The sequence below is a fragment of the Ursus americanus genome, chromosome 23 (assembly GCF_024610735.1).
Source record: "Ursus americanus isolate L20-20 chromosome 23, mUrsAme1.1.p, whole genome shotgun sequence".
Taxonomy (NCBI): Eukaryota; Metazoa; Chordata; class Mammalia; order Carnivora; family Ursidae; genus Ursus; species Ursus americanus.
In genome coordinates, this window is record NC_142149.1 from 26,142,163 (window position 1) to 26,166,012 (window position 23,850).

The 23,850-nt window shown below is 44.8% G+C and overlaps 1 protein-coding gene across 1 annotated transcript in view; it reads right to left on the reverse strand.

The window, feature by feature from the left end:
- Positions 1 to 23,850, reverse strand: part of CA10 (carbonic anhydrase 10 (inactive)) — a 478,349-nt gene that overhangs the window by 379,164 nt on the left and 75,335 nt on the right. Inside the window, exon 2 of the mRNA XM_087854513.1 lies at positions 19,569 to 19,643. Within this exon, the coding sequence (XP_087710639.1) occupies positions 19,569 to 19,643 (75 nt within the window). The remainder of the gene's footprint in view (positions 1 to 19,568; positions 19,644 to 23,850) is intronic.

Sequence of the window (23,850 nt, forward strand, 5' to 3'; positions counted from 1 at the left end):
ATGTTTGGGAAACACATGGAATAAATCACCGCGTGCTGTGAACGCATTTGGGAAGAAGAATCATTCCACTGGAAAGCAAGACAGAGGGGCTGTGGTCTTCAGGGACAAATCAGACAGGGAAAAGCAGCCGAGAGGGAGAGGTTGCATCTGGTTATCGACGACTGCAACGCTTAAAGCCCCAACGGTTGGCCAGGCACAGTGCAGACATTCTAGATGGTGGTGGAAAGATACAGACAACCCGCTTTCCGAGACGTGACAATCTGTATGCACGAGTTCCCATAATATTTAGAACCCAATGACTGCTATAAAAGGAACAAGGGATGTTTAAGAGTTCAGAAGAGAGGGGCGCCTGGGTGGCACAGCGGTTAAGCGTCTGCCTTCGGCTCAGGGCGTGATCCCGGCGTTATGGGATCGAGCCCCACATCAGGCTCTTCTGCTATGAGCCTGCTTCTTCCTCTCCCACTCCCCCTGCTTGTGTTCCCTCTCTCGCTGGCTGTCTCTATCTCTGTCGAATGAATAAATAAAAAAATCTTTAAAAAAAAAAAAAAAAGAGTTCAGAAGAGAATCTGATCAGTTCCCGCTGGAAATTATGGAACGGTGAAGGGAGGACGCTCAGACTGGGTTGTGTGGGATGAGTCAGATTTCAACCTGCAGGAGCAAGAACCTCCAGGGTGTGCTAGAGTAGGCAGAGAGATTCTAAATATGCTGCAAGGCACGACAAAGTTGCTAAGTTGCTAAGCCGAGAAAGCCTAGGGTGTACTCAGGGAATAGGTAATTAGTCCCAGTTGAAAGCCGCAGCTCCATGCTGGGGAATTGTGATGAATGAGCTTGGAAGTTGAGGCCAAATTACAGGTGGCTTTGGATACCAGGAGAGTCATGAAAACTTGATTCTATAAGCAATGTGAGGTCACTGAAGGTTGTTGATCTAGGAAATAATAGTCTGTGGTTGTGCTTTGGTTAATCTGGTTGCAATGGGAGAAAGTGAAAGGAGCCTGAAAAAATTCAAAACCCCCTAGGAGTTTATCACAATATTCTTACAGTCCGAAATTCAAGTGATACAAGAAATATAATGAAATGACATATATAAATTATTTTTGGAGTTAAAAGCTATGGGTTTAGGCAATACATCGATTAAAATGGCAAGAGTTAGAAAGAATCAAGGTCTACAAAGCCAACAAAAGCAGATGTCCTTCCATTCCCACCTCCCATATTCACGGACCACCGGGTCTCACTGAATCCAGGCGAGATGGCCTGTTGCTGACAGGCACCATGGCGCAGTACTTAAGTGGATGAACTCTAGACGCAGTCTGCCTGGGTTTGAGACCTTGCCCTGTCATCTACGAGCTATATGACTTGAGTAAGATGCGAAACTTCCACATGCCTCCATTTCTTTATTTGCAAGATAGAGCTAATAACCATCCCCACATCGTGGAATGGTTGTGAGGAATGAACGAGTTAACAGTTGCAAAGTTCATTTCCAAATGAACATTTGGAATCATGCCTGGCACAAAGTAAGTGTAGCATAAATGTTTGTTAAAACATAAAAATGCTCATGCAATCCTATACTCATGTGAGTTGTCATAGGAGGTGAAACTGCTTCCATGTCTGCCCATCTCCTGAAATGTTGGCTTTTCTCCACGTCTAATCTCCTGTCTGTGAGCTGCATTTTGTCTTTAGGCAATCTCATTCACTCCGTGGCTTTTAAATACCATTTGTACGTTGGCAGAAGGCAAACGCATATTTCTCCTCAGACATCTCTTGCCAACGTGTTGCCTCCTCTTGAGTGTTTCGTGAGCATGTAAAAATTAGCATAGCTGAAACAGAACATTGGATTCTCTCCACTCCAGACCTGCCTCTCCCACGGTTCACCAGCTCTGATGACGGCTCCACCATTCACCAGGTTGTTCGAACCAAAAATTTAAGATTCATGCTCCATGACTCTCTTCCCATCTAATCCATTAGAATGTCCTATCCACACTACTTTCAGAACGTTCCCAGCATCAGCACACTCACCTGTGTCTTCACTCCTGCCTCTGTAGTTCTAGCCACCGTTACTTTGCACCTGCCATTTTGCAAGACTTTCCCTAAGTCCATTCTTGCCCTTTTCTAGTCTACTCTCCCCACAGTAGCTAAAAATATTAAAACAAAAATATGTATCATTCATGTAGCTCCTCTGTTTAATACTTTACTTGCTTACTACTAAATAAAGATTTATTTATTTGAAGATTTTATTTAGTTTTTGAGAGAGAGAGCACAAGCAGGAGGAGGGGCAGAGGGAGAGGCAGACTCCCGACTGAGCAAGGAGCCTGATGTGGGGCTCGATCCCGGGACCCCGGGATCATGACCTGAGCCGAAGGCAGACGCTTAACTGACTGAGCCACCCAGGTGCTCCCTGAATAAAGATTTAAATCTCAATTCCTTACATGGCCTACGAGGCCCCTTACTCTCAGTTTTTATTCTTTTTTCATGTTGCTCTGCACTTCAATCCCATCCCTGGATTTCTCTACCAGCCTCCAATGTGCCAAACTCTTTCCCAACTCGAGGACTTTCAATATTCATGTTCCATCTTGTTGCAACCTTCTTACCTTGCTGGTCTGCTGGCCAAATTCCACTCACCCTTCAAGGCTCACTTCAAATGACATTTGCCCAATAAGGCCTTCTCACCCTTATTTTCTTCGTGGATTACACCATACTTTGTAAAGATGTATTTTAATTGTGTACTTATTTGCTTGATATTTTTCTCCCCCACTATTGTAAGCTCTGAGAGGGCAAGGCCATATTTGTTTCTTTAAGCCTATATACCCAGCCCCCTTCCAGTGCCTAGACAGAAATGTAGTTTTTAACAGGAAGGAGGAATGGGAGGAGACAAGGAAGGAAGAAAGGATGGATGGATAGATGGATGGTTGGATGGGAGGGAGGAAGGAAGGAAGGAATAGAAAGAAAGGCATTCACCAACACTGATCAATAGCCATTAACTTTTGCTTCTCTGAACCAGGGAGCCATTAAAATAATGGCAGATTTGGAGAGAAAGAACTAGTTTGGCAGGCAGGTAAAGAAGATTTACTCCACTTTGGGTTCAGTATCATTCAGGGCACACATACTTATTCTCTTCCACCCATACTTCCCAGATATAATTACAGAAAAGATATTAGAAAAGGGATAAATACAAAACAACTCTGATAAATAGGAATGAGTACCATTTGCAGGGCCAGGAATTTGGAGGAGTTTTCCAAAGATATCAAGCAGATAAGATCAGATTTAACAGAAGGATAAATAACTAACTAGGAGAGAAAATAAATTCCTTGCAGTGGTAACAGTCTTCCTTTCCAACTTTTCACTGGCTTCCTCGAGAAAGGCCAAGCCTCCAAGGGATAGGAAGCAGGAGCCGGCCAAACACAGGGCCAGGATTACAGTATGGCCTCTGCAAGGGTCCAGCTGTTTTTGCTGCTCGTTTTGCTGCTGCATTTGTGTTACAGTTGGAAGTGGCATTTGCTCCTGTGCTGAAGCCGTGAGAAGGCCCCTCCAGGGCTCAGGTCATGATCTCAGGGTCCTGGGATGGAGCCCTGCATCAGGCTTCACACTCAGCAGGGAATCTGCTTGAGATTCTCTCCTTCTGACTCTCCCCCATTCTCTCTCACTCTCTCTCTCTCTCTTTAAAAGTAAGTAAAGAAATCTTAAAAAGAAGAAGAAAAGAAAGGTTTCCTGACTTTGGAGACTGAGATGCCCCAGCTTGTCGTTTTACCTACTCCTCTTCTACCTCAAAGAAAGGAGGACCCCCCAGCATTTTCCATTTTGACCCTCTCATTCAAGGTTAGAGACTTAGCATAGAAACCGATGGGCTGCAGAGAAAACCACACCAGTTTCTAGTACTGAACTACTGAGTCCTTTGTTTAAAACATGAACAGGGGCGCCTGGGTAGCTCAGTCGTTAAGCGTCTGCCTTCAGCTCAGGGTGTGATCCCGGCGTTCTGGGATCGAGCCCCACATCAGGCTCCTCCGCTGGGAGCCTGCTTCTTCCTCTCCCACTCCCCCTGCTGTGTTCCCTCTCTCACTGGCTGTCTCTCTCTCTGTCAAATACATAAATAAAATCTTTCAAAAATAATAAATAAAATAAAACATGAACAGATAGCCAATGATCACCAGGCATTTGAGGGAAGTCAACAACATGAATGAGAAAAACTATGATTAGCAAAGAGAACACTGAAGAGAAAAGAAGAGTGGAAAAAAAAATCTCATCAGTATCCTTGTAGGGAGTTAGGTAGACAATAGGTCCATAAAACAAGAAAATTTTCATAAAAAAGATAAATTGAAAAACAGAAGCTGTTTTTAGAAATTAAACCCTGATTGCCAGATTTCAAAAGTTAACGAAAGTCCTGTATAAAGAACAGACACTGCTGAAGGCAAGATAGACCAATGAAAGGTAAGTAAAGGAAATCTCCTACAACTCAAAATAAAAAGAAGAGAATGAAATGAGGAGAGCAAGCAAAGGACACAGAAATTGTGCATGGAAAGAAAAGAAAGACCTAGAAATTAGATCCGTATGTTCCCAAACCTGTCCAGAATGTGAGAGCAGAAGAAACAGATGTGGGAAGGTAATCAAAGAAATAATAGAAGAAAATTTCCCTAAAATACGAAGTGACTTGAATACTAGTTCATTTAGCCAATAAGATTCAGGGAGCTCTTACTTTTTGTCAGTCACTCTTCTTAGTATTCCTAGATGTGGGAACAAAACAGAAAAAGACAAAACAAAACCCTCTGCTCTGTTAGAACTTGGATTGCAGCATGCTGAGTGCAAATAATGAAAAAAGACATACCCCTGTCTTTGGATACATCCCGTGACATTTCTGAACCTCAAGGATAAAGATAATGTCCTAAAAGCCAGGAGGAGCTGGGTTGTTGGGAGACATTTATCTACAAAAGCATCAGACTTCCCACCATGGACACCATTTGCAAGTTGACAGTAGGTAATACCTAGAAAAAGCCGAAGGAAGGTGGTTTTGAAACTAAAATTCTATTAACAAAGAAACTATCACTCAAGCCTAAGGGCAAAAGAAAGGACCCAGAATACTGATCACCCCTATACCTTTATTGCCCCCCAAAAAGGAGCAAAACTTAAAAATGGAGTTCAGAAAATTATAAAATGAATTCAAGAGTATGCCACAAGATATGAGAAAGAGCAGAAATAACCCATGAAGTAAAGCTCAAACAAACCAAAACAAAAGCCAGTGCGATAGCTGAGCAATGTAGGACGCAATCAGTCTGAATCCGAACACAATGTTAAAAAGCACCAAGGAGGATGTCCTCAAGGAAAAGTAGCTGCAACCACAAAATGCATCATTAAAAATATATAATATATATATCATTATATTTATATCATTAAAAATATATAATATATATAACATATTGTTATACTGGTACATTATACCATGGCATGTTAGATAATGTTATGATAATATGATACATTATATATTTTCATCCTGATGAGATGAAGGCAGAATTTCTTCTGATCAGCCTGGGTGGTATTTTCCCAGGGAAACAAATGCAAGAGAGGGGTGATCTAAATATAAAACTCTCTAAAAGGAGGCATGATTCTGGGCAGCTGCTGCAGTGTTAGAAAGATCACTCTGGGGGAAGAAAAGAACGAAAACAAAAATCCGCCCTCCAGGAATAAAGCAGAGAGTCTGAAATAAAATATAATAGCGTGTTATCACTGATACTAGCAACACCCTGTGAGATGCTGTGGCTCAAAAGACGGGCAGGCAGAGCTGTTCGGAAGCTGGGACAATGAGGACGTAACTGGGAAGAGGCTGGAACCAGGGCTAGAGATGTTGGCGTTGTTCACGTGAAGCAGAAGGCCGCCAAGGCCATGAGAAGAGTGAGGAGGGCAAAGGAAGAGGCTCTGGAACACCATTGGTGAATGAAGGAGAGGCACGGAAGGTTGCAAAGGAGCCCTCGGATCTAGAAGCTGTCGATACAGAAATGTGCACTCTTCCAGAAAGAAGAATCCTCGGTGATCCGAGTCCAGGCTGAAGAGGAGCCAGTGGTATGGCACTTGGCAGTAACTGGTGACCCAATTCTGTTCGGTGAGGGGAGAAGACGGCTTGCAGGGTAAATTGGAGATGGAATGCAAAAATCATCACAGCTACCATGGAGCCCAGTCCTTAAGGAGGCATGGCGCCCCCTTGGGAGAGAAAGGAGCTCCCCCCACCCCTTCCAGCCCTTATCACCACACTGGGACCCTGCCACCCAGGCTGGGATCAAGGGAAGGGAGTTGATGCCCTCCTGTCCCCAAATCTTCAAAGAGCATCCAGGGGGCCCTGGATACCTGCTGCAGGAAAGCCTTTGCTACAGAGTTTTTTGGTTTTTTTCTGAGAACGTTGTGGAATGTTACAACCTGTAACAAAGTCCACAGGCACCTCCCTGTCACCCTTTGGCGAGTATAAGAAGAATTCCTGGTTGGGGTTACAGGCTTGCTGCCTTTGATTATCTTCTACCTGACAAAGAGATGTAACCTGAGGGTGAAGCAGCCTGCTGTGCATTCTGTAAACAATCCCATTATCACACGACAACTCAATGAGCAGTATTTACCCTTACAAGGTACCTCTCAACAACTCACCGAGCTGCTTTTCAATAAAGCTATCACCTGTGGCTTGCGAAGGTAACCCAAGCACGTCTTTCAAACGGGAGGCATTGCCCGGAGGAGGAAGGAGTGGATTTTCAGCTAGCTGGGATGGCCCATGCCTGGCATGGGGAATCCAGCTAGCTTCACTCAAAGAAACCTTGTGTTTTGCGGTCAGAAGGCAGCCACGAGCTCTGCTTTGGGGTTGTTGATTCAGAAAATGTCAAGGTACTGAACCGAAGGCTGTGTAGAGTCAGCCCTAAAGTATGTGACTCAGGAGCTTCTCGTGATTTTAAATACCCCTTCCTCTGAACACCACAACTGATCTCAGGTAGTACTACTTTAGTAACGATTTTTTTTTTTCTGTAGCTTTAAAACAGAAAAAAAAAAAATCAGGTTTAAAGGCATTATTCCGATTCAATAAAACATTGCACGTATGAGCTGAAAATTGCACTGACCGAACAAAAATATTATCCCTTGCAGTTCCCATTCTGCCTCAGGGTTTTAAATTTTAAGTACAAATAAAAACTCCGAGTAGTCACATGGAATGACATCACTGAAGTAATTCAAGTTCTGCTTCTATGTGTTTACAATCACAGCGCTGCTGTTGTGTGCTTTGAATCAACAGTTTAAACTCAGGAAATCTGTAGTACTCCAGGGACTGGAGGCAGGGACTGCCCTACCTACCCTGAACTCCACCAATTCTGAACCCTCAGGACCGCCCTCTAGGGACCAACACACAGAGCTGTGTCCCTGCGTGTCAAAAGCTCATTGAGAACTGAGCGCTCTTCCAATTAACGTCTGTGTAGGATACAGAGCTCATTCAAAGACAAGTAACCAAGATGTGCTAATTTGAAGATCCTATAGAGATATTATTAAAACCCAACAGGAACCACAGGAATTGTTTAGAGCTTAGACCAACAAACTACTTTTTCGGGAGGAGTATTTTATCACTGGCATTATAGAATTTCCAGCACATGAGGATAAGAAGCAGCTGATCAAACTTCCAGGGGGTTTCATCACCCTGATTTGAGAGAGAGAGAGCATGAGCATGAGCGGGGTGGGGGTGGGGAGCAAAGGGAGAGGGAGAAACAGACTCCCCCCTGAGCAGGGAGCTCGATATGGGACTCGATCCCACGACCGCGAGATCATGACCTGAGCCAAAGGCAGATGCTTAACCAGTTGAGCCACTCAGGTATCCTTCCAGAAGTATTTCCAAAGCGGTTGACTGGCTCGAGCCCCCTGTGCTGACTGGGCCAGGACTCAGTGTGTGGAACCAGGAAAGACACGTGCCTCTGAGAAGTCTTGGTGCAAGATCGCATCCCTCAGCAACATCTCATGTTGGATGCCTGCAGCATGACCGTCTTTGTAGTGACCTATGCGTACAAGCTGCATGTGTACTTGTGTTCATTGTCTCTTTTTGCACGATGGGCGGTTATTAACACATCTTCAAAAGGCTTCCCGTGTCTTCCTGGATTAGAAGGCTGGATTAGGAACTCAGAATAGTAGTACAACCAAGCAGAGCCCTGCCTTGCAGACTTAAATAGCCCCATGCAAAATCATGGTAACAAAAAGAGCAATACCTTCGTAGTCTTTCAGAGTCGACAAGGCATGTCTAGGTCTAATCTAGACAGTGGTCCCTCCTTATTCGCGGTTTCACTTTCTGTGGTTCCCGTTACCTGTGGTCAACCGTGGTTTGAAGGTAGATGATTCACCTTCCGACTTATCAGAAGATCCCGAATAGCCTAGCCCTACGTCACATGCCTACATCATTCTCCCTTCGCCTCACCACATATACATTTTATCGTCTCACGTCATCACAAGAACAAGGATGAGCACACTACAGGGAGATATTTAGAGAGAGAGACCACTTCCACATAACTTTTATTATAACATATTGTTATAATATTCTATGTTATTATTAGTTATTGTCAAGGATCTCTTGCTGTACCTAATTTATAAATTAAACTTGATCATAGGTACGTATGTATAGGAGAAAAAGAGGGTAGATACAGGGGTCGGTACAATCTGCGCTTGAGGCATCCAGTGGGGGTCTAGTATCTTGCATTTTCTACTGATAGGGGATGATTACTCTCATTTTATTTTTACAAAAATATTTGAGACATAGGTTTTATGGTTCTTATTTTACAAGTGAGTAAACTGAGGCTCTGAGAAGTTAAGTGATTTCTAAACATCACACAGCTGGCACACTATGGAGTGGGACACAGTGCACTTTCCACAGCACAGCGGTGAAGTGTGGATTAGGGGCTGTCACACAAGAGATGCTTGCAAGGATGCTTGCGAGAAGTTTACAATCTGTTACGTAGTAGTAGGTCAGATCCCATTGTGTTTAATCCACCAGCAATGCCCTTTTCCATCTTGCCCACCTGACGTACTCTTCCGTTATCTTCTAAGACCCTGTCAAGAGACGTCCTCACCTGCAAAGCCTTCTCTGACCTGAAGGCAGAGCTACTTGCAACTTTCTCCTTTGTCTTACGGCTCGGTTTCACACCCCCTATCATGCTAAACTGTAACCTCTGATTTGCAATCTGTCTCCAAACTTGTCTGTGAGCTCCGTACGAGCAGGAGCGGTATTCTTATCCGTATCCCCAGTGTCTAGCAGGGTGTCTGGCATCTTTCAGGCTCAGAGTAAATTTTAATCGCTACACATCCCAATTTCTGTGAAAAAAAAATCTACCTAAAGGTATTTATAACCGAGGGCGAGTCAGTGTAACATCACCCTCTTACACCGGGAAGAATACATCCATTAAGTTCTCTTTGCTTTCTCATAGAGATGAGAGATCTGAAATCTAGAGAGACACGCTTACCTCACTGACTCCATTTCCAAATACTGATACTGAGAACATAATAAAATTACCCTGTGAATGAAATCAATATTCTATTTCTTAATGCTGCTAAATGTATCTCCCAAACCAATCTTAGATCACATTAGCAAACTCTCAGAGAATATCGGAGCCAGGATGGGTCTTTGAAAATAATGCAGCTCAAGGTTGTGATTTTATACATAAGGAAATCAAGAGCCTGAGATACGAAATGACTTGGCCGAGATTACGTGTCTGGGTAGTGGATGAGCCAAACCAGTGAGCACTTTCCTGTTCTCTTTGCTGCTTTCATGACCCAAGCGAGAAAGAAGATTGGTGACAACAGAAGTAAAGCTCAGGGGCAGAGTACCTGTGTGCTTGCCCGCCCACTCCCTGCTCAAGTAAAGGAAACACAGAAAAGAAGAACTTACACATAAGGATTGATTGCCTCCAATAGCAGAGGGCTCCTCCCTTGACCAAAGAATATGCAACAGGACTCTGTAAAATGCAAGTTTTATCCCTTAAAGAAATTAAAATGAATTCTACACTCAAACAGAAGGGTTTGCATACATTGTTATAGCAAAGAAATTGATGCCATAAAGTGAGACATCAGGAGGGGCTTGATTTTAGAACATCTACCTCCAGAATTATAATAAATCTGTATTGTTTCGAGCCACTGCTTGTGTAACTGGTAATGGCAGCCACATGAAACTAATACAATGACTTTATATAACACTCATCGAGTGGGGTGTATTAAAGGATGCTGGAGGGTGGGTAAGTTTAGGGGCTGTGGGATCCTCTTTCCTTCAGAGGGAGACTGAGTAGGGTTGGGGTGATCATGCAGTGAATTCCTGAGGGGAGGAAGCCTGTCAACAGAGCCTGTCAGCTGAAGGTGGAGGAGGAGCTTGGGAAGATGGTGGAAAGCAAACATTGAGTCCTAGCCAGTCTCCAAAGGGCCAGCTCGCCAAACACAAGGACAAAGGTCTGAGTAGGGAGAAGTATCAGAAGCCAGAGTCTGAAGCCAGAGGATAGAAGGGCCAGGGAGAGAAAGGCAGGGGGAAAATGGCGGAAGAGCAATTTGGGGTGGCACCTGGCTGTTGTCCACAGGGAGCCTCTCCGTGCTGGGTCCCACCCACCTCACTGTTTCTTTCCTGTCTCCACAAAGGAGAACAATTCCACCCAAGTTGCCTGGGAGTCATGTAGAAAATCCTTCCCTCTCCCTCACACTTGACATTTGTTGTAAATATAGGAGCACTGGCTGAGAAATCCGAGGTGTTGTGGGGGAAGGTGGCTTTGGTTTTCACCTGAGGGTACTCTTCACGGAAAGGCAACAGAAACAATATCCAATCCAAAAAATATAATTTATCACCTCTCAATTTGAAGATGTTAGGCTAGAACAGTGTCTACTTCATCTTCAAATGGGATCGATTTAGCATGAGCATTTTAGCAGTCTTTTTGTTTTAAAGATTTTACTTATGGGGGTGCCTGGGTGGCTCAGTTAAGCGTCTGCCTTCGGCTCAGGTCATGATCCTAGGGTCCTGGGCTCAAGCCCCTGTGTCGGGCTCCCTGCTGGGTGGGGAGTCTGCTTCTCCCTCTCCATCTGCCCCCCCACCCTGCTCGTGCTCTCTCTCTCTCACAAATAAATAAATAAAAACTTTATTTTTTTAAAAAGATTTTTTTTATTTATTTATTTTAGGGGGAGAGAGAGAGAGGTGGGGCAGGAGGGGCAGAGGGAGAGAGAATCCCAAGTGGATTCCCTGCTGAGTGCAAACCTGTACACAGGACTTGATCCTATGACCCTGAGATCACGACCTGAGCCGAAATCAAGGGTTGGACACCTAACCGACTGAGCCACCCAGGTGCCCCCATTTTAGCAGACTTTTAGTTTTCTACAGATGAAGGAATGAGGGGCACAGCTTAGTACACGGGGGAATGCCCGCACTATTTACCACACAGAGGAATGAAGGTCAGTGTGGCAGGCCAAATTCCAAGATGGCCTCCAACTCTCTCACCTTCTGGCATACACACCCACGCAACAGTATCACTCCTGTAAGTAGGTTACATGGTATGTGAGATAAAGGGATCTTGCAGATGTGAATGACGTCATCCATCAGCCGACTTTGAGTTGATTATAGGAAGATTATTCTGGATAGGCGTTAACTTTTAAAAGCGAGGCCAAACTTTTCCAGAACAGAAAGGAGAGATTCAAAGAAAGACACTTTCCTCTTGGCCTTGAAACAGTCAGTCGTGCTGTGAACTATGGAGGAGGGACAGCCTGTAGGAGCTGAGGGCCTCTGTCCTACAACCCCGAAGAACTGAATTCTGCCCAGGAGCTGTGTGAGCTTGGCCCCAGATGAGAAACAAAGGGACTGACACCTTTTGCAGCCTTACAAGACCCTGAGAAGAGGACCCAGCTAAGCCACGCGTGAACCCCTGACCCAAGGAAACTGTAAGACAATAAATGTGCGTCTATTTAAGCTGCTAGATGTATGGTAATTTGCTACACAGCAACAGAATATAGGCACCATCTACTATATGGAGGAATGGGGGGCATGCATGACCCAGGGCTTGTCTTCCTACATCACCAAGCACCCCACCATCCAGCCTGCTTCCCTCCGCAGGAGGACTTCAGGGAGAAAAGAGAGCTCATATTCCTTACTGATGTCTAATAGGAGCCTGTCTTAAGTAGAGAAAACTGGCCATTTTAAACAATGCAGGTAATTAGGTATCGGTGCTAAACCACAGGTGGCTGCCAATAGACATAATTACCTGCATCTTCTAACAATCTTGAGGTTTTAAACCTACCCAACAAGGAAGCGGTGGGAATCTTCATGCTGCGAGAACGGATTGTCTCGTGCAAACCATTTCTCCTTGATTTTGAAGAACATACCCAAGGACGGTGCAGTGGGCCAAAGCAGCCTCCTAAGCCCATTCTGATCAGAAACGAAGCTTCGGGTTTCTCTATTAATCATTCAGACAGCTAGAAACTCACTTTCATGATCCCTTGGTGCCTGCCAGATCTCAGAGGAAGAGCGAGTTGCTTATAGCTTCTTCCCGTCCTCCTGTGGTTCCTGGGGTCCTCACGTGGAATACCTGAAGCGTGGCCCAAGCACGTGGAGGGTCCCGACTGCCTCCGATCTCAAACCACTTAGCCTCTGACACTCTACGTTCTGGCCAGAGTGAAGTTTGTTCGACTTCTTACACACGTCATGCCCAAGCATGCCTGTGAGCCTTTACGCACACGCACTCCTCTGCCGGGAACACACCTCCAAGCCTACTCTCTCCACACCGTTGCTCCCGAAACCCTTCTATGTTCCTAAGTGATGAGAACACCAGGAGCACTTCTTGTTCTAACGAGGCAACTCAAGGTGGGCTCCTGGATGGCCTCTAGATGGGGGCTGGTCAACAGAAAGACCGAGCCATGAATAGAAGCTTGGAATTTTCAGCCTCTCCACCCACCCACCCCCAATTTCTCCAGATGAGGAGGCGGGGCTACAAAGAGAGTCGGTAATTGATCATGGCCATGTGAGGAAGCCCCCATAAAAATCCCAGTAGTGGGGGGTTTGGAAAGCTTCCCGGCTGGTGAACCCATTCATGTTCTAGGAGGGTGGTACACCCCAGCTCCACGGGGACAAGGAGCTCCTCTCCCTATGCATTTCTTCATCTGGCTGTTCATCTGTATCCTTTATCATATCCTTTAATAAACTGGTAAACATAAGTTGTTGCCCTGAGTTCTGTGAGCCGCTCTAGCAAATTCATCAAACTGGAAGAAGAGGTTGTGGGAACCTCTGATTTGTAGCCAAGACAGATAGAAGTCATGGGTGGCCTGGGGACCTACTGTATGTGACTGGCATCTGAAATGGGGTGGTGGCTGTCTCATGGAACAGAGCCCTTCACCTGTGGGATCGGACGCTCTCTCCAGGTAGAAAGTGTTAGAATTGAGTTAAACTGAAAGACACTCAGATGGGGTTGTGAGAATTACTTGCTGTGTGAGAAAAGCTCCACCCTGAAGTTTGGTGACCTGAAGTGTCAGAAGCGAAACGTGCTGCAGGAGGAGCAAAGGAGACACAGGTAGGAAACGGGCGGTTTTTCCCGTGCACCTTTGTAGCCCTTTCCGCTGGTAGTGCTGGGTTTATGTTGCTGCTGCTGCGGCTTCACACCTGGCTTCCAGGAGCAACAGTGCCTCTGTTCTGATTCAAGTTGACTTAGCAAACGTGGAGCCCCTGCTGGATGCAAGGTTTGCGCTGTGTCCTGGAGGGGCAGGGGCAAAGGGAGACAAGGCTCCTGCCCCTGGAGGCTAGACCCTCCTCAGAGACCCCGCTGCTCCTATCTTAGCTCACATCTCCCTCTTACTGGATCTTGAATTAGCTTTCATCCCTCCCTTGGCACCCCAGTGCGTTCAGGGTAAAATCTAAACCGGCAGATGGTATGGCCTTCCATGCAGGGACTCGTGCTGCCCTCCTCAGCCCTGACTCCCCTCGGCTCTCCTGGCACAGTGAGCCTCTCTCTTCCCAGCCTCCAGGCCTTTGCCCATCTCCCTCCCCTTTCTGAAACACCATTTCTTCTCTTCCTGCCCTAGCAGAATCATACATGTTACCCTTGGGGACTCAGTTTAGGCACTGCATTGGCTGGGAAGCCCTCCGTGCTCTCTCAAACTGGGCAAGCCCAAGACAGCCTCCACGGCAATCCTGGAAACACTGCCATGTGATGGATAGTTACCTATCTCCCTCTCTCTCACTATCCTCAGCATCTTGAGACCACAGTGGAATGACCTTTGTGTCTTTTTGACTTTTTTAAGATTTATTTATTTATTTTAGGGGGAGAGAGAGAGTGCACCCACGTGCATGCAGGGGGAGGGGCAGATGGAGAGGGAGAGAGAAATTTTAGCAGGCTCCACACTGAGCATGGAGCCCGATGCAGGCTTGATCTCACGACCCTGAGACCATGACCTGGGCTGAAACCAAGAGCCAGCAGCTTAACTGACTATGCCACCCAGGCGCCCCCTTTGTGTCTTTACCCACCAAGGACCAAGCTGAAAGCAGGCATCCAGAGAGAGCTTGCTGGATGAGTGAGTTCGAGAGGTCAGGTTCAGCACCCTGAGAGCAACCCTTAGGGGGTAGTGACACGGAAGAGAGGTTCTTCACCTGCTCTAGGGTTTCATCAAGTTCTAAAATATATACCCCAAGTGTCATGATTTAAAGCTTTGAAAGGGAAGCAAGCCCCTCGATTCTGATGTCCTAGTCTGAAATGAGAGAAAGAAACTCCCCATTCTAAGCATGGCCACGTGAAGCAGGTGTTGGGGCTGAGGGGCCCCTTATTACTTTTCATGACTGTCTCTCCCACTGGATTGAAAGAAGTCAGAGGCCATCTCTTTTTAAACCCCCAGCTTCTAACATAGTGCTTCCTCTATAGAGAATGCCTGATTCCCCTACTCTTTTGGATAAATGGAATGTGAAAAGACAGTATTTGGCACAAATTTTTCTGAAATGTGTTAAATGTGTATATTTATGCTAAATGATAAATGTGTTATCTACATGTGTGAAAGAGAAATAGACTTTAAATGTCACTAAACAAACCCCATGCCGAATCCTTCAATAACATGATTAACCCAGTTTTGGGGTTTTGTTTTTGGGTTTTTTGTTTTTTTTTCCTTTGGTTTGGGCTTTTTTTTTTTTTCCCCCTCCCCTACAGTCTTAGGATAGGTGCCTGCCATCTCTTGCCTGGATGATTAAAAAGAAAAAAAGAGAAGAAAAAAGCCACCTCATGAATCCCTGTGCCTCTGATATTCTTATCAAAATGCAGTACATCTCCATTACTACAGCCAGAGCTGGATTTTTAAAATACACATTTGATTGTTTCTCTCCAGAGCTTCGGGATGTCTCATAATTCCTCTATTGTCAAAGAGATTATGTCTAGGCTCTTGAACATGAAACACAAAGAGTCCCGTGGCCTGGCCCCTGAGGACCTGCTGGCCGCCTCATGCATAAGCCCCATGGTGTGCCCTGCCCTGTAGACACTGCCCACACCCACGCTGCATTTCCAACCCACTCCGCCAGGGCTATTCGATATTGCCCACCTTCTCCTCCTTCTCCACAGAGAACCTTGAGTCTGGGAGAATGCTTTGGGCTGCAAGTGACAGAAAGCCTGACTCAAAACAGCTCCAACGGTAAGAGATTTATCATCTCATTTAAGAAAATGAGGCCGTTCCATGGTTAATTTACTGCTAAAGTAAGCCATGCAAGAGCTACATTCATTCCAAGTTTGTTTTGTCATCTTCAGTGTAGCTTTTGTCCCCACTGTGGACAGAATTGTTTACCCAGGCTCACATCTATATTAGAGAGTCAGGGTTTTCCAGAGAAACAGAACCAATAGAATGTGTGTGTGTGTGTGTGTGTGTGTGTGTGTGTGTGTGTGTGTGTCTGTGTGTCTGTGTGTCTGTGTCTGTGTGTAGACAGAGAGATTTATTTTAAGGAACTGGCTCATTTCATTGTGGAGACTGACAAATCTGTAGTTTGCAGGGTAGACTGACAGGCTGGAGACCCAAAGAGGAGTTGACATTGCAGCTTGAGGCCAAAATCCTCTGGAAGCACAATTCCCTCTTCCTTAAGGAACCTCAGTCTTTCTCTCAAGGCCTTCAACTGATCGGATGAGGCCCACTGACATTAGGGAGGGTAATCTGCTTTACTTAACCGCCACTGCTGTAAATGGTAATCTCATCTAAAAAAAAAAAAAAAAACTTCACAGTGGGGCACCTGGGTGGCTCAGTTGGTTAAGCGTCTGACTCTCCATCTCAGCTCAGGTCTTGATCTCAGGGTCACGGGTTCAGGCCCCACTTTGGGCTCCACAATGAGCATGGAGCCTACTTAATATATATATATATATATATATATATCATCACAGAAAAACCTAGAATAGTGTTTGACCAAATATCTTGGTATTGTTGACTAGCCGATTTGACACACGAAATTAGCCATCATGATGTCTGAATCAATCTCTCTCAAGAAAGAGATTGAAATCACCTTTAGTGGGGTAGATACTACTCAAAAGTAACTTTCTGGGCCTGGGAAAGGACTGCTTCTCTGAGCACATGGCTGTGTGGAGGGTGAACATAAATAAAATCGGGTTCTGCCTGCCAAGCAGGCTGTAGTTAGGGGTGAGGTTGGATGGAAGTGCAGATCTGAACGGGAAAGCAACAAAGTCCGCTAGTCAACAGGCAGGCAGAATCACAATACTTTACGGACTCCTTCACATGTTCTACAAACCCTAGTAGAGCCCTTGTTATACTGAGTCACGGGTTTGTGGCTCATCTTCCTCTTTAGATGGTGGGTTGAGCCTTGAATAAGAACCTCTTCATCAACAGTCCCACACGTGGTGTCAGCATCAGGTGGCTACTCCACAGGTCCTTTGAAGCGACCAACGTGGGTTATCCTGGTGCCACATCAACCTTGTGCTTGCCATTGCTAGGGAAATCATTTATTTCTAGGCACCACGAGCTTTGTTGAAATCACAGTTTCACAACTGTTATGCCGACTTTTTTCTAGATACTCTTGCAAAGAACTTATGAGGCAATAAAACATGCCCAAATAGTCTAGTCATCCAAAGTTCTCTTCTTTTTTACACATCCATAACATGAAGAAAATCCCAGTGGCAAAGCAAAGAACACTCTCGACCTTATACTCAGCAGTGATAATAAGAGATAAAGGGTCCAGTGTTTGCCTTAAGCACAAACTCAGATAAAGTAGGTCATTTGGAGTGTGTCAGACGCTAGAGCCTCGGGTCCAATTACTTAATTCAAAAATTCTCATGACTCTTATCTTTTTTTTTTTTTTTTAAATGGAGTGGAGTGCCCCAAAGTTTAAGAAGTAAAATCATCAGACACCAGTCTTCTTTACCAGGAAGCCAAAGGGCTTTGGGACTGTTAAATGCAGAGGATGATAAAGTCACTTCTCAGTTGGCCACTGTGTGGAGACCAGTGGAGCTCACCAATCCAAGGAATAATTACTAAGTATCTTCCATGTTCTATGCGTCATGAGAGACCCTCACTTGCATGACTATGTTTCTAGTTTCTAGCTCTCTGCCTTTTCCCAAGCAGAGAAGTATCAAATATCCAATTACATCGCTATTGATAATAATAGTTATACCCAGAACAACTGACGTGTGCTCACGCCATGCGTCAGACGTGACCATAAGCACCTTATCTTGCATTATAGCATTTAATCCTCACAAACCCTCATGAGGCAGACTGGGTCCTTATCTCCATGTTAAGAGATAAATAACCCAAGGATCTGAGAGGAGGTAGGCAATCCGCTGACAGAACTACCAGAAGGAAGCCATAGGACTCAGACTCAACGCCCAGTCTCTCTGACTCGAGAGTCCACACTGCACGTTTCATGCGTATTATCTCCCATAAAGCTGGAAATGAGGGAAAGGTCAGCTTTTTAAAATCAACACACAAAAGGAAAGGTAAAACTTTCCTGTGGCTGTCTCAGAAGCAACACACCAAATCAAAAGAGGGCTGTGAACACGTGTAAAGAAGGGATGTGCCAACCAAGGGGAAATCATCAAAAATAAAATGTGGGGCAGAAAAGGCAAACTTTGCAGGGCTTATTCAGTGTTATCCGTGAGCACTTCAGTCACTACAGAGGATATTATTAGTTTGGCAAGACTCGTTATAACCTGGAGAGAATATGCCCTTTGTTGCTCTAATTCCATAAGCGCAAAGCAAAGCATATAATTATAAATGCAATTTCTGGGATGCCTTCAATATGAGAAGCGGATTCCTCAGGAAAACAATAAACACTCCATCCATTGGCGAGGGATGTCCCCAGTTGTTAAGGATAAAATGCCATGTATCTAGATCAGGCCACGTGAATAGAGCCCGTGTCAATTAAGTTGTTACAAGATCATTATTAGAAACCTGATCGTTTCTGGGTGAATTAATCAAGACCAGTTTCTATGCCCACTGGGCCAAGGAATAAATGTGCCATAGTAAATCTGTACAGTTAATAATCTAAATTTATGAGGCTATTTGGCAGTCAGCTGGCTTTTTCGTGGGTCACCCACCTCTCCCTCACCAAGCCGCTTTCCTCCTATTGGAAGCCCCAAGAGCATGTGTCCCATGGTACAACTTAAAAGGTGATGCCCAGAGGGGTTTAGGAACTTGCTGAGCTCTGCACAGCTGACATCAGGAACTCTACAGAAGAACCAGAACGTAACAGATAGCAGCTAAGAATGAACCAGGTGAGCTGGGGACACTTCTCTTCCCACCTGCCACCAACTACAAAGATCTCCATCGACACGTGGAGCCCTCTGTGTTCACAGCCTAAGTGGGGACTCCATATCAACCCTCTCAAGAGCTCCATTTCTCCCCTTCCCACATCTAGGCAGTTAAAAATACTTTGAAATAGTTCACCCGCCTTTCTGTCCATCCTTCTCCTTCAACATTCCTGCTCTTTCTCTTGCCTCTCTGCCCACTGAAGCGTGATAAAGCAGAAGGAGGAGGACCGTGACTAAGGGTAGAGTGGTGGGGGACCACAAGGACCCTCTGCCTTCCTTTGACACTAAAGCCATGGTATGTTTCTGGCTCTAATTTGTCTTCAGTTCTCTTCCCCCCACCCCCATGGATGCTGACAGCATCCACTCCGCCCGTTATTTTTAGCCCGTGCTTGGCCCCATCTGCTAAGTCCTGACCACAGATGCTATTGCAGTGACGTCAGTGACTGCGTGCAACCCAGCAAGCCTCACTGTCATGGTCAGCCCTTCCAGACTTCCCATTTCGTTAATGTTAAAAAAAAAAAAAAAAAAAAAAAGCTCTTTCTCGCTTAATCAAATTGCAACAGACAGAGCTTCAACCCTCAGTCCCCGTGGCCCTCTCCCTGGCAGAGCCACCTGTAGAGGGAAAGGCCTTGGGATGTAGGCTCCCGTGCAGAAAGGGGGTCTTGGTGAAATTGCCACTCTTGAACAAACATCCCCTTGATGGAAAAGTCTTACATCTACCAAGTACGAAAGATACTGCTACTCCTTGCGATACCTTCCTTGCCATGCAGCAAATGCAAAATTCTGGAAATAATATTTCATTCAAATTCTTTCCTTAAAAAAATAAAAGAAAAAGAATAAATGTGTATTTACCTGGAACAAAGCTTCCCTGGACCACCTCCTTGTACGCCCACCAGCCTTCATGGATTTTTGGTGAATTCTGTTGAGCTGTAAGGGAAAAAAAGAAAGAGACATTGAGAGGCTAGCCAAGCATCCCTGTGTCCTGGCCATGGAAGAAGGGTGAACATACACACAATAACCCTCTCCCACCCACAAGTCATCCTACAAAATGCAGCAGCCACCTTCCATCTCTCTTTTTTTTTTTCAAATAGATTAACTTGTAAATATACTGTCACTGCGTTTTTATAAAAAAGCACTCGGGAGATTTCTATTGAAGGGAAATAGACAGTAATTATGTATTTAAGCTTATTTGAATTCCCCTGCCACTTGTCTCTACCTCTGACTCACCTCTTTCCTGCACCTGCCCCTACACACGCACGTGCACACGTATACACACGCACATGCACACGCACACCCTCCACTAGGACTGAGGAAAGGAGGCTGATCCATCCACAAGCCAGGCAAGGGGTGCACAGACCCCTTAGGAATGGAGAGGAGGCACGGCATTTGCTAAAAGGGCTGGGCTAGAAGAGGGAAGAGCTTTCCTCAGGCCCTGGAAAAATGAAAACAAGAATATACGTCATCATGGTGAGAGCTTTGGCCATCATAGGGAGAAAACGTGGAAAGCCCAAGAAACTGGACATAGCATAGGGATCTGTGAGCTCATGCTGACAAGACCTCAGGATAATCTTTGATCTTTATGACAGTGGGTGGGCGATCTGGGGTGATTCTATTACATGTGGGCGTACGCCCCAAAGTGCACACACACTTGTGTGGACGCCTTTACTACTGAACCGCGTTCACATCTCAGCTGTCAGTCACCCTGGAAGAAAATAAGGTGATTTCAACCGTATCTGCAATTTGGCGAGTGTATACAGCAAAGGTTAAACCTTGACTTTCATTGCTTTTAATTCCTGTTCTTTTTTCAGTCTCCTTCAGACGCATCATTCTGGGTTACAGAACATGGTCCAAGACAATGCGTTTGAAAGCACAGCTTTGCATAGAGAGAGGATTTGCCAAATTCCTTTAGCTTCCATATGAACTGCAATCGCTTAGCGCCAAGTGTCTTCCCATAGTAGAGGGAAGATACTTTTTCTGCCTATGACATTACAGCCACTGAGGCTTGCAGCTCTGTGATGAAGAATGGTTTATGACACAGGACGAGTGAAAGAGAAACCCACTCCTTATGGAGGTGACAGTGGGGTTTGATGTATTAAGACACAAACAGAAGAGGGACAAAGAACCTACTTAAGGATCTGGAAAGATACCACCTTTCAAGTTGCCCAGCATCAATCTAGGGCTTGGGATGCATCAGAGTACCCCAGGTGACCCAGTACCCCATTTCCATGCAGAATGGAGAGAGCTCCCGCAGCCCTTGAGGACGATCCTGAAGGCGGCTGAGTGGAAGGCCAGTGCATCTATTTTGGGGCAGCAGGCAAAGGGAGAAGTGGCCTCAAAGCATAGGCTGGAGAGGCTTTGTCCAGCCAGGGAGCCAAGTGGAAGAGTCAACAGAGACTCCAGGTATTTGCAGCACTAGGGAAAGACAAGGAGATTTGAAATCTGCCAGGAATTCTTTATGTCCAACCAAGTTAAGAAACCAGATCAAGAGGATCAAGAGTTATATGGTTGGAAAGTTTACCAAGTAGCTGGACGAAGGACGTGTCTCTGGTTCAGAACAACTCTGATGCTTCCTCTGAGCCTTGATATGCACAATCCACCCTCCTCCTCCTTCCCAGATCATTGGAGGGTTGTCAGAGGAGAAAGAGGGGAATGCCAAAGGTTTAGAAATCTGTGAGATCAGATTCACCTAAGGTACTCAGACCAGGGCCAATTTTTTAAAAGATTTTATTTATTGCTGGGGGGGGGGGGGGGCGGGGAGAGGGAGAGAGAGAATCTCAAGCTGACTCTGTGCTTAGCATGTAGTCTGATGTGGGGCTCAACCCCAGGACCCTGAGATGATGACCTGAGCCAAAACCAAGAGTCTGACGCTTAACTGACTGAGCCACCCAGACACTCCTACAGTGGCGCATTTCTGAAACAAACATTTTGTCACGCTCACCTTGATGATAATTACATAAAACTCACAGGCGGTACATCCTACAACAAATAAAAACAACTCTGATATTTTGCTAAACTTCGGCCTCACTCTGCTGGCCAGGAAGTATGTCCCAAGTCTGGAAGAGATACACGTATCTGAAAGCCCACAGTATTGAACTGCAGACACCACCTAACAGAGATAAGCCACCTTGCATTCGAGATAAGCCAGGATTGATTTTCCTTATCAAAGACAGGAATTTCTGAGTTTTATGGAAGCTCACCAGATTTTACCCAATCAGGATTGCTGCCTGTCTTAAACAATTTAAACTGCAGGTACAGCCTTCTTTCTTTATTCTCAGAGGTAGTTGTTGGGAAAGCCATACTTTCTTTTTTTTCTAATTTAATTTTATTTAAGTTCAATTAATTAACATATAGTGTATTAGTATTATTTTCAGAGGTACAGTTCAGTGATTCATCTGTTGTAATATAACACCCAGTGCTCATTACATCACCTGTCCTCCTTAAGGTCCACCTCCCAGTTACCTCACCTCTCACCGCCTCCCCTCCAGCAACCCTCAGTTTGATTCCCATGATAAGAGTCTCTTACAGTTTGTCTCCCTCTCTGATTTTGTCTTATTTTATTTTCCCTGTCTTCCCCTATGATCCTCTGCTTTATTTCTTAAATTCCACATGAGTGAAATCATATGACAATTGGTTTTCTCTGACTTATTTCACTTAGCATAATACCTTCTAGTTCCATCCATGTCATTGCAAATGGTAAGATTTCATTTTTTGATGGCTGAGTAACAGACCATTGTATATACATACCACATCTTCTCTATCCATTCATCTGTAGATGGACATCTGGTCTCTTTCCATAGTTTGGCTATTGTGGACACTGCTGCTATAATCATTGGGGTGCAGGTGCCCCTTCAGATAACTGTGTTTGTATCTTTTGGATAAATACCCAGTAGTGCAATTGCTGGGTCACAGGGTAGCTCTATTTTTAACTTTTGAGGGCCCTCCATACTGTTTTCCAGAGTGGCTGCACCAGCTTGCATTCCCGCCAGCAGTGTAAGAGGGTTCCCCTTTCTCCACATCCTCTCCAACATTTGTTGTTTCCTGACTTGTTAATTTTAGCCATTCTGACGGGTGTGAGGTGGTATCTCATTGCACCAAAAACCATAAGATACCTAGGAATAAACCTAACGAAAGAGATAAAAGATCTGTACTCTGGAAACTATAAAACATTTATGAAAGAAATTGAGGAAGACACAAAGAAATGGAAAATCATTCCATGCTCATGAATTGGAAGAACAAATAGTGTTAAAATGTCTACGCTACCTAGAGCGATCTACACATTTAACGCAAACCCTATCGAAACACCACCAACACTTTTCACAGAGCTGGAACAAATAATCCTAAAATTTGTATGGAACCAGAGAAGACCCCAAATAGCCAAATGAAGGTTGAAAAAGAAAACCAAGCTGGTGGCATCACAATTCCAGACTTCAAGCTATATTACAGAGCTATAATCATCAAGATAGTATGAAACTAGCACAAAAACAGACACATAGATCAATGGAACAGAATAGAAAACCCAGAAATGGACCTTCAACTCTATGGTCATCTAATCTTTGACAAAGCAGGAAAGAATATCCAATGGAAAAAAGACAGTCTCTTCAACAAATTGTCATGGGGAAATTGGACATCTGCATGCAGAAGAACAAAACTGGACCATTTTCTTACACCATACACAAAAATAAACTCAAAATGGATGAAAGACTTAAATGTGATACAGGAATCCATCAAAATCCTTGAGGAGAACATAGGCAGCAACCTCTGTGACCTCAGCCGCAGCAACTTCTTGCTAGACACGTCTCCAAAGGCAAGGGAAACTAAGGCAAAAATGAGCTATTGGGACTTCATCAAGATAAAAAGCTTTTGCACAGCAAAGGAAACAGCTGACAAAACCAAAACACAACCTACAGAATGGGAGAAGATAGTTGCAAATGACATATCAGATAAAGGGTTAGTATCCAAAATCTATAAAGAACTTACCAAACCAACACCTAAAAAACAAGTAATCCAGTGAAGAAATGGGCAGAAGACATGAACAGACATTTCTCCAAAGAAGACATCCAAATGGCCAACAGACACATGAAAAAGTGCTCAACATCACTTGGCATCAAGGAAATACAAATCAAAACCACAATGA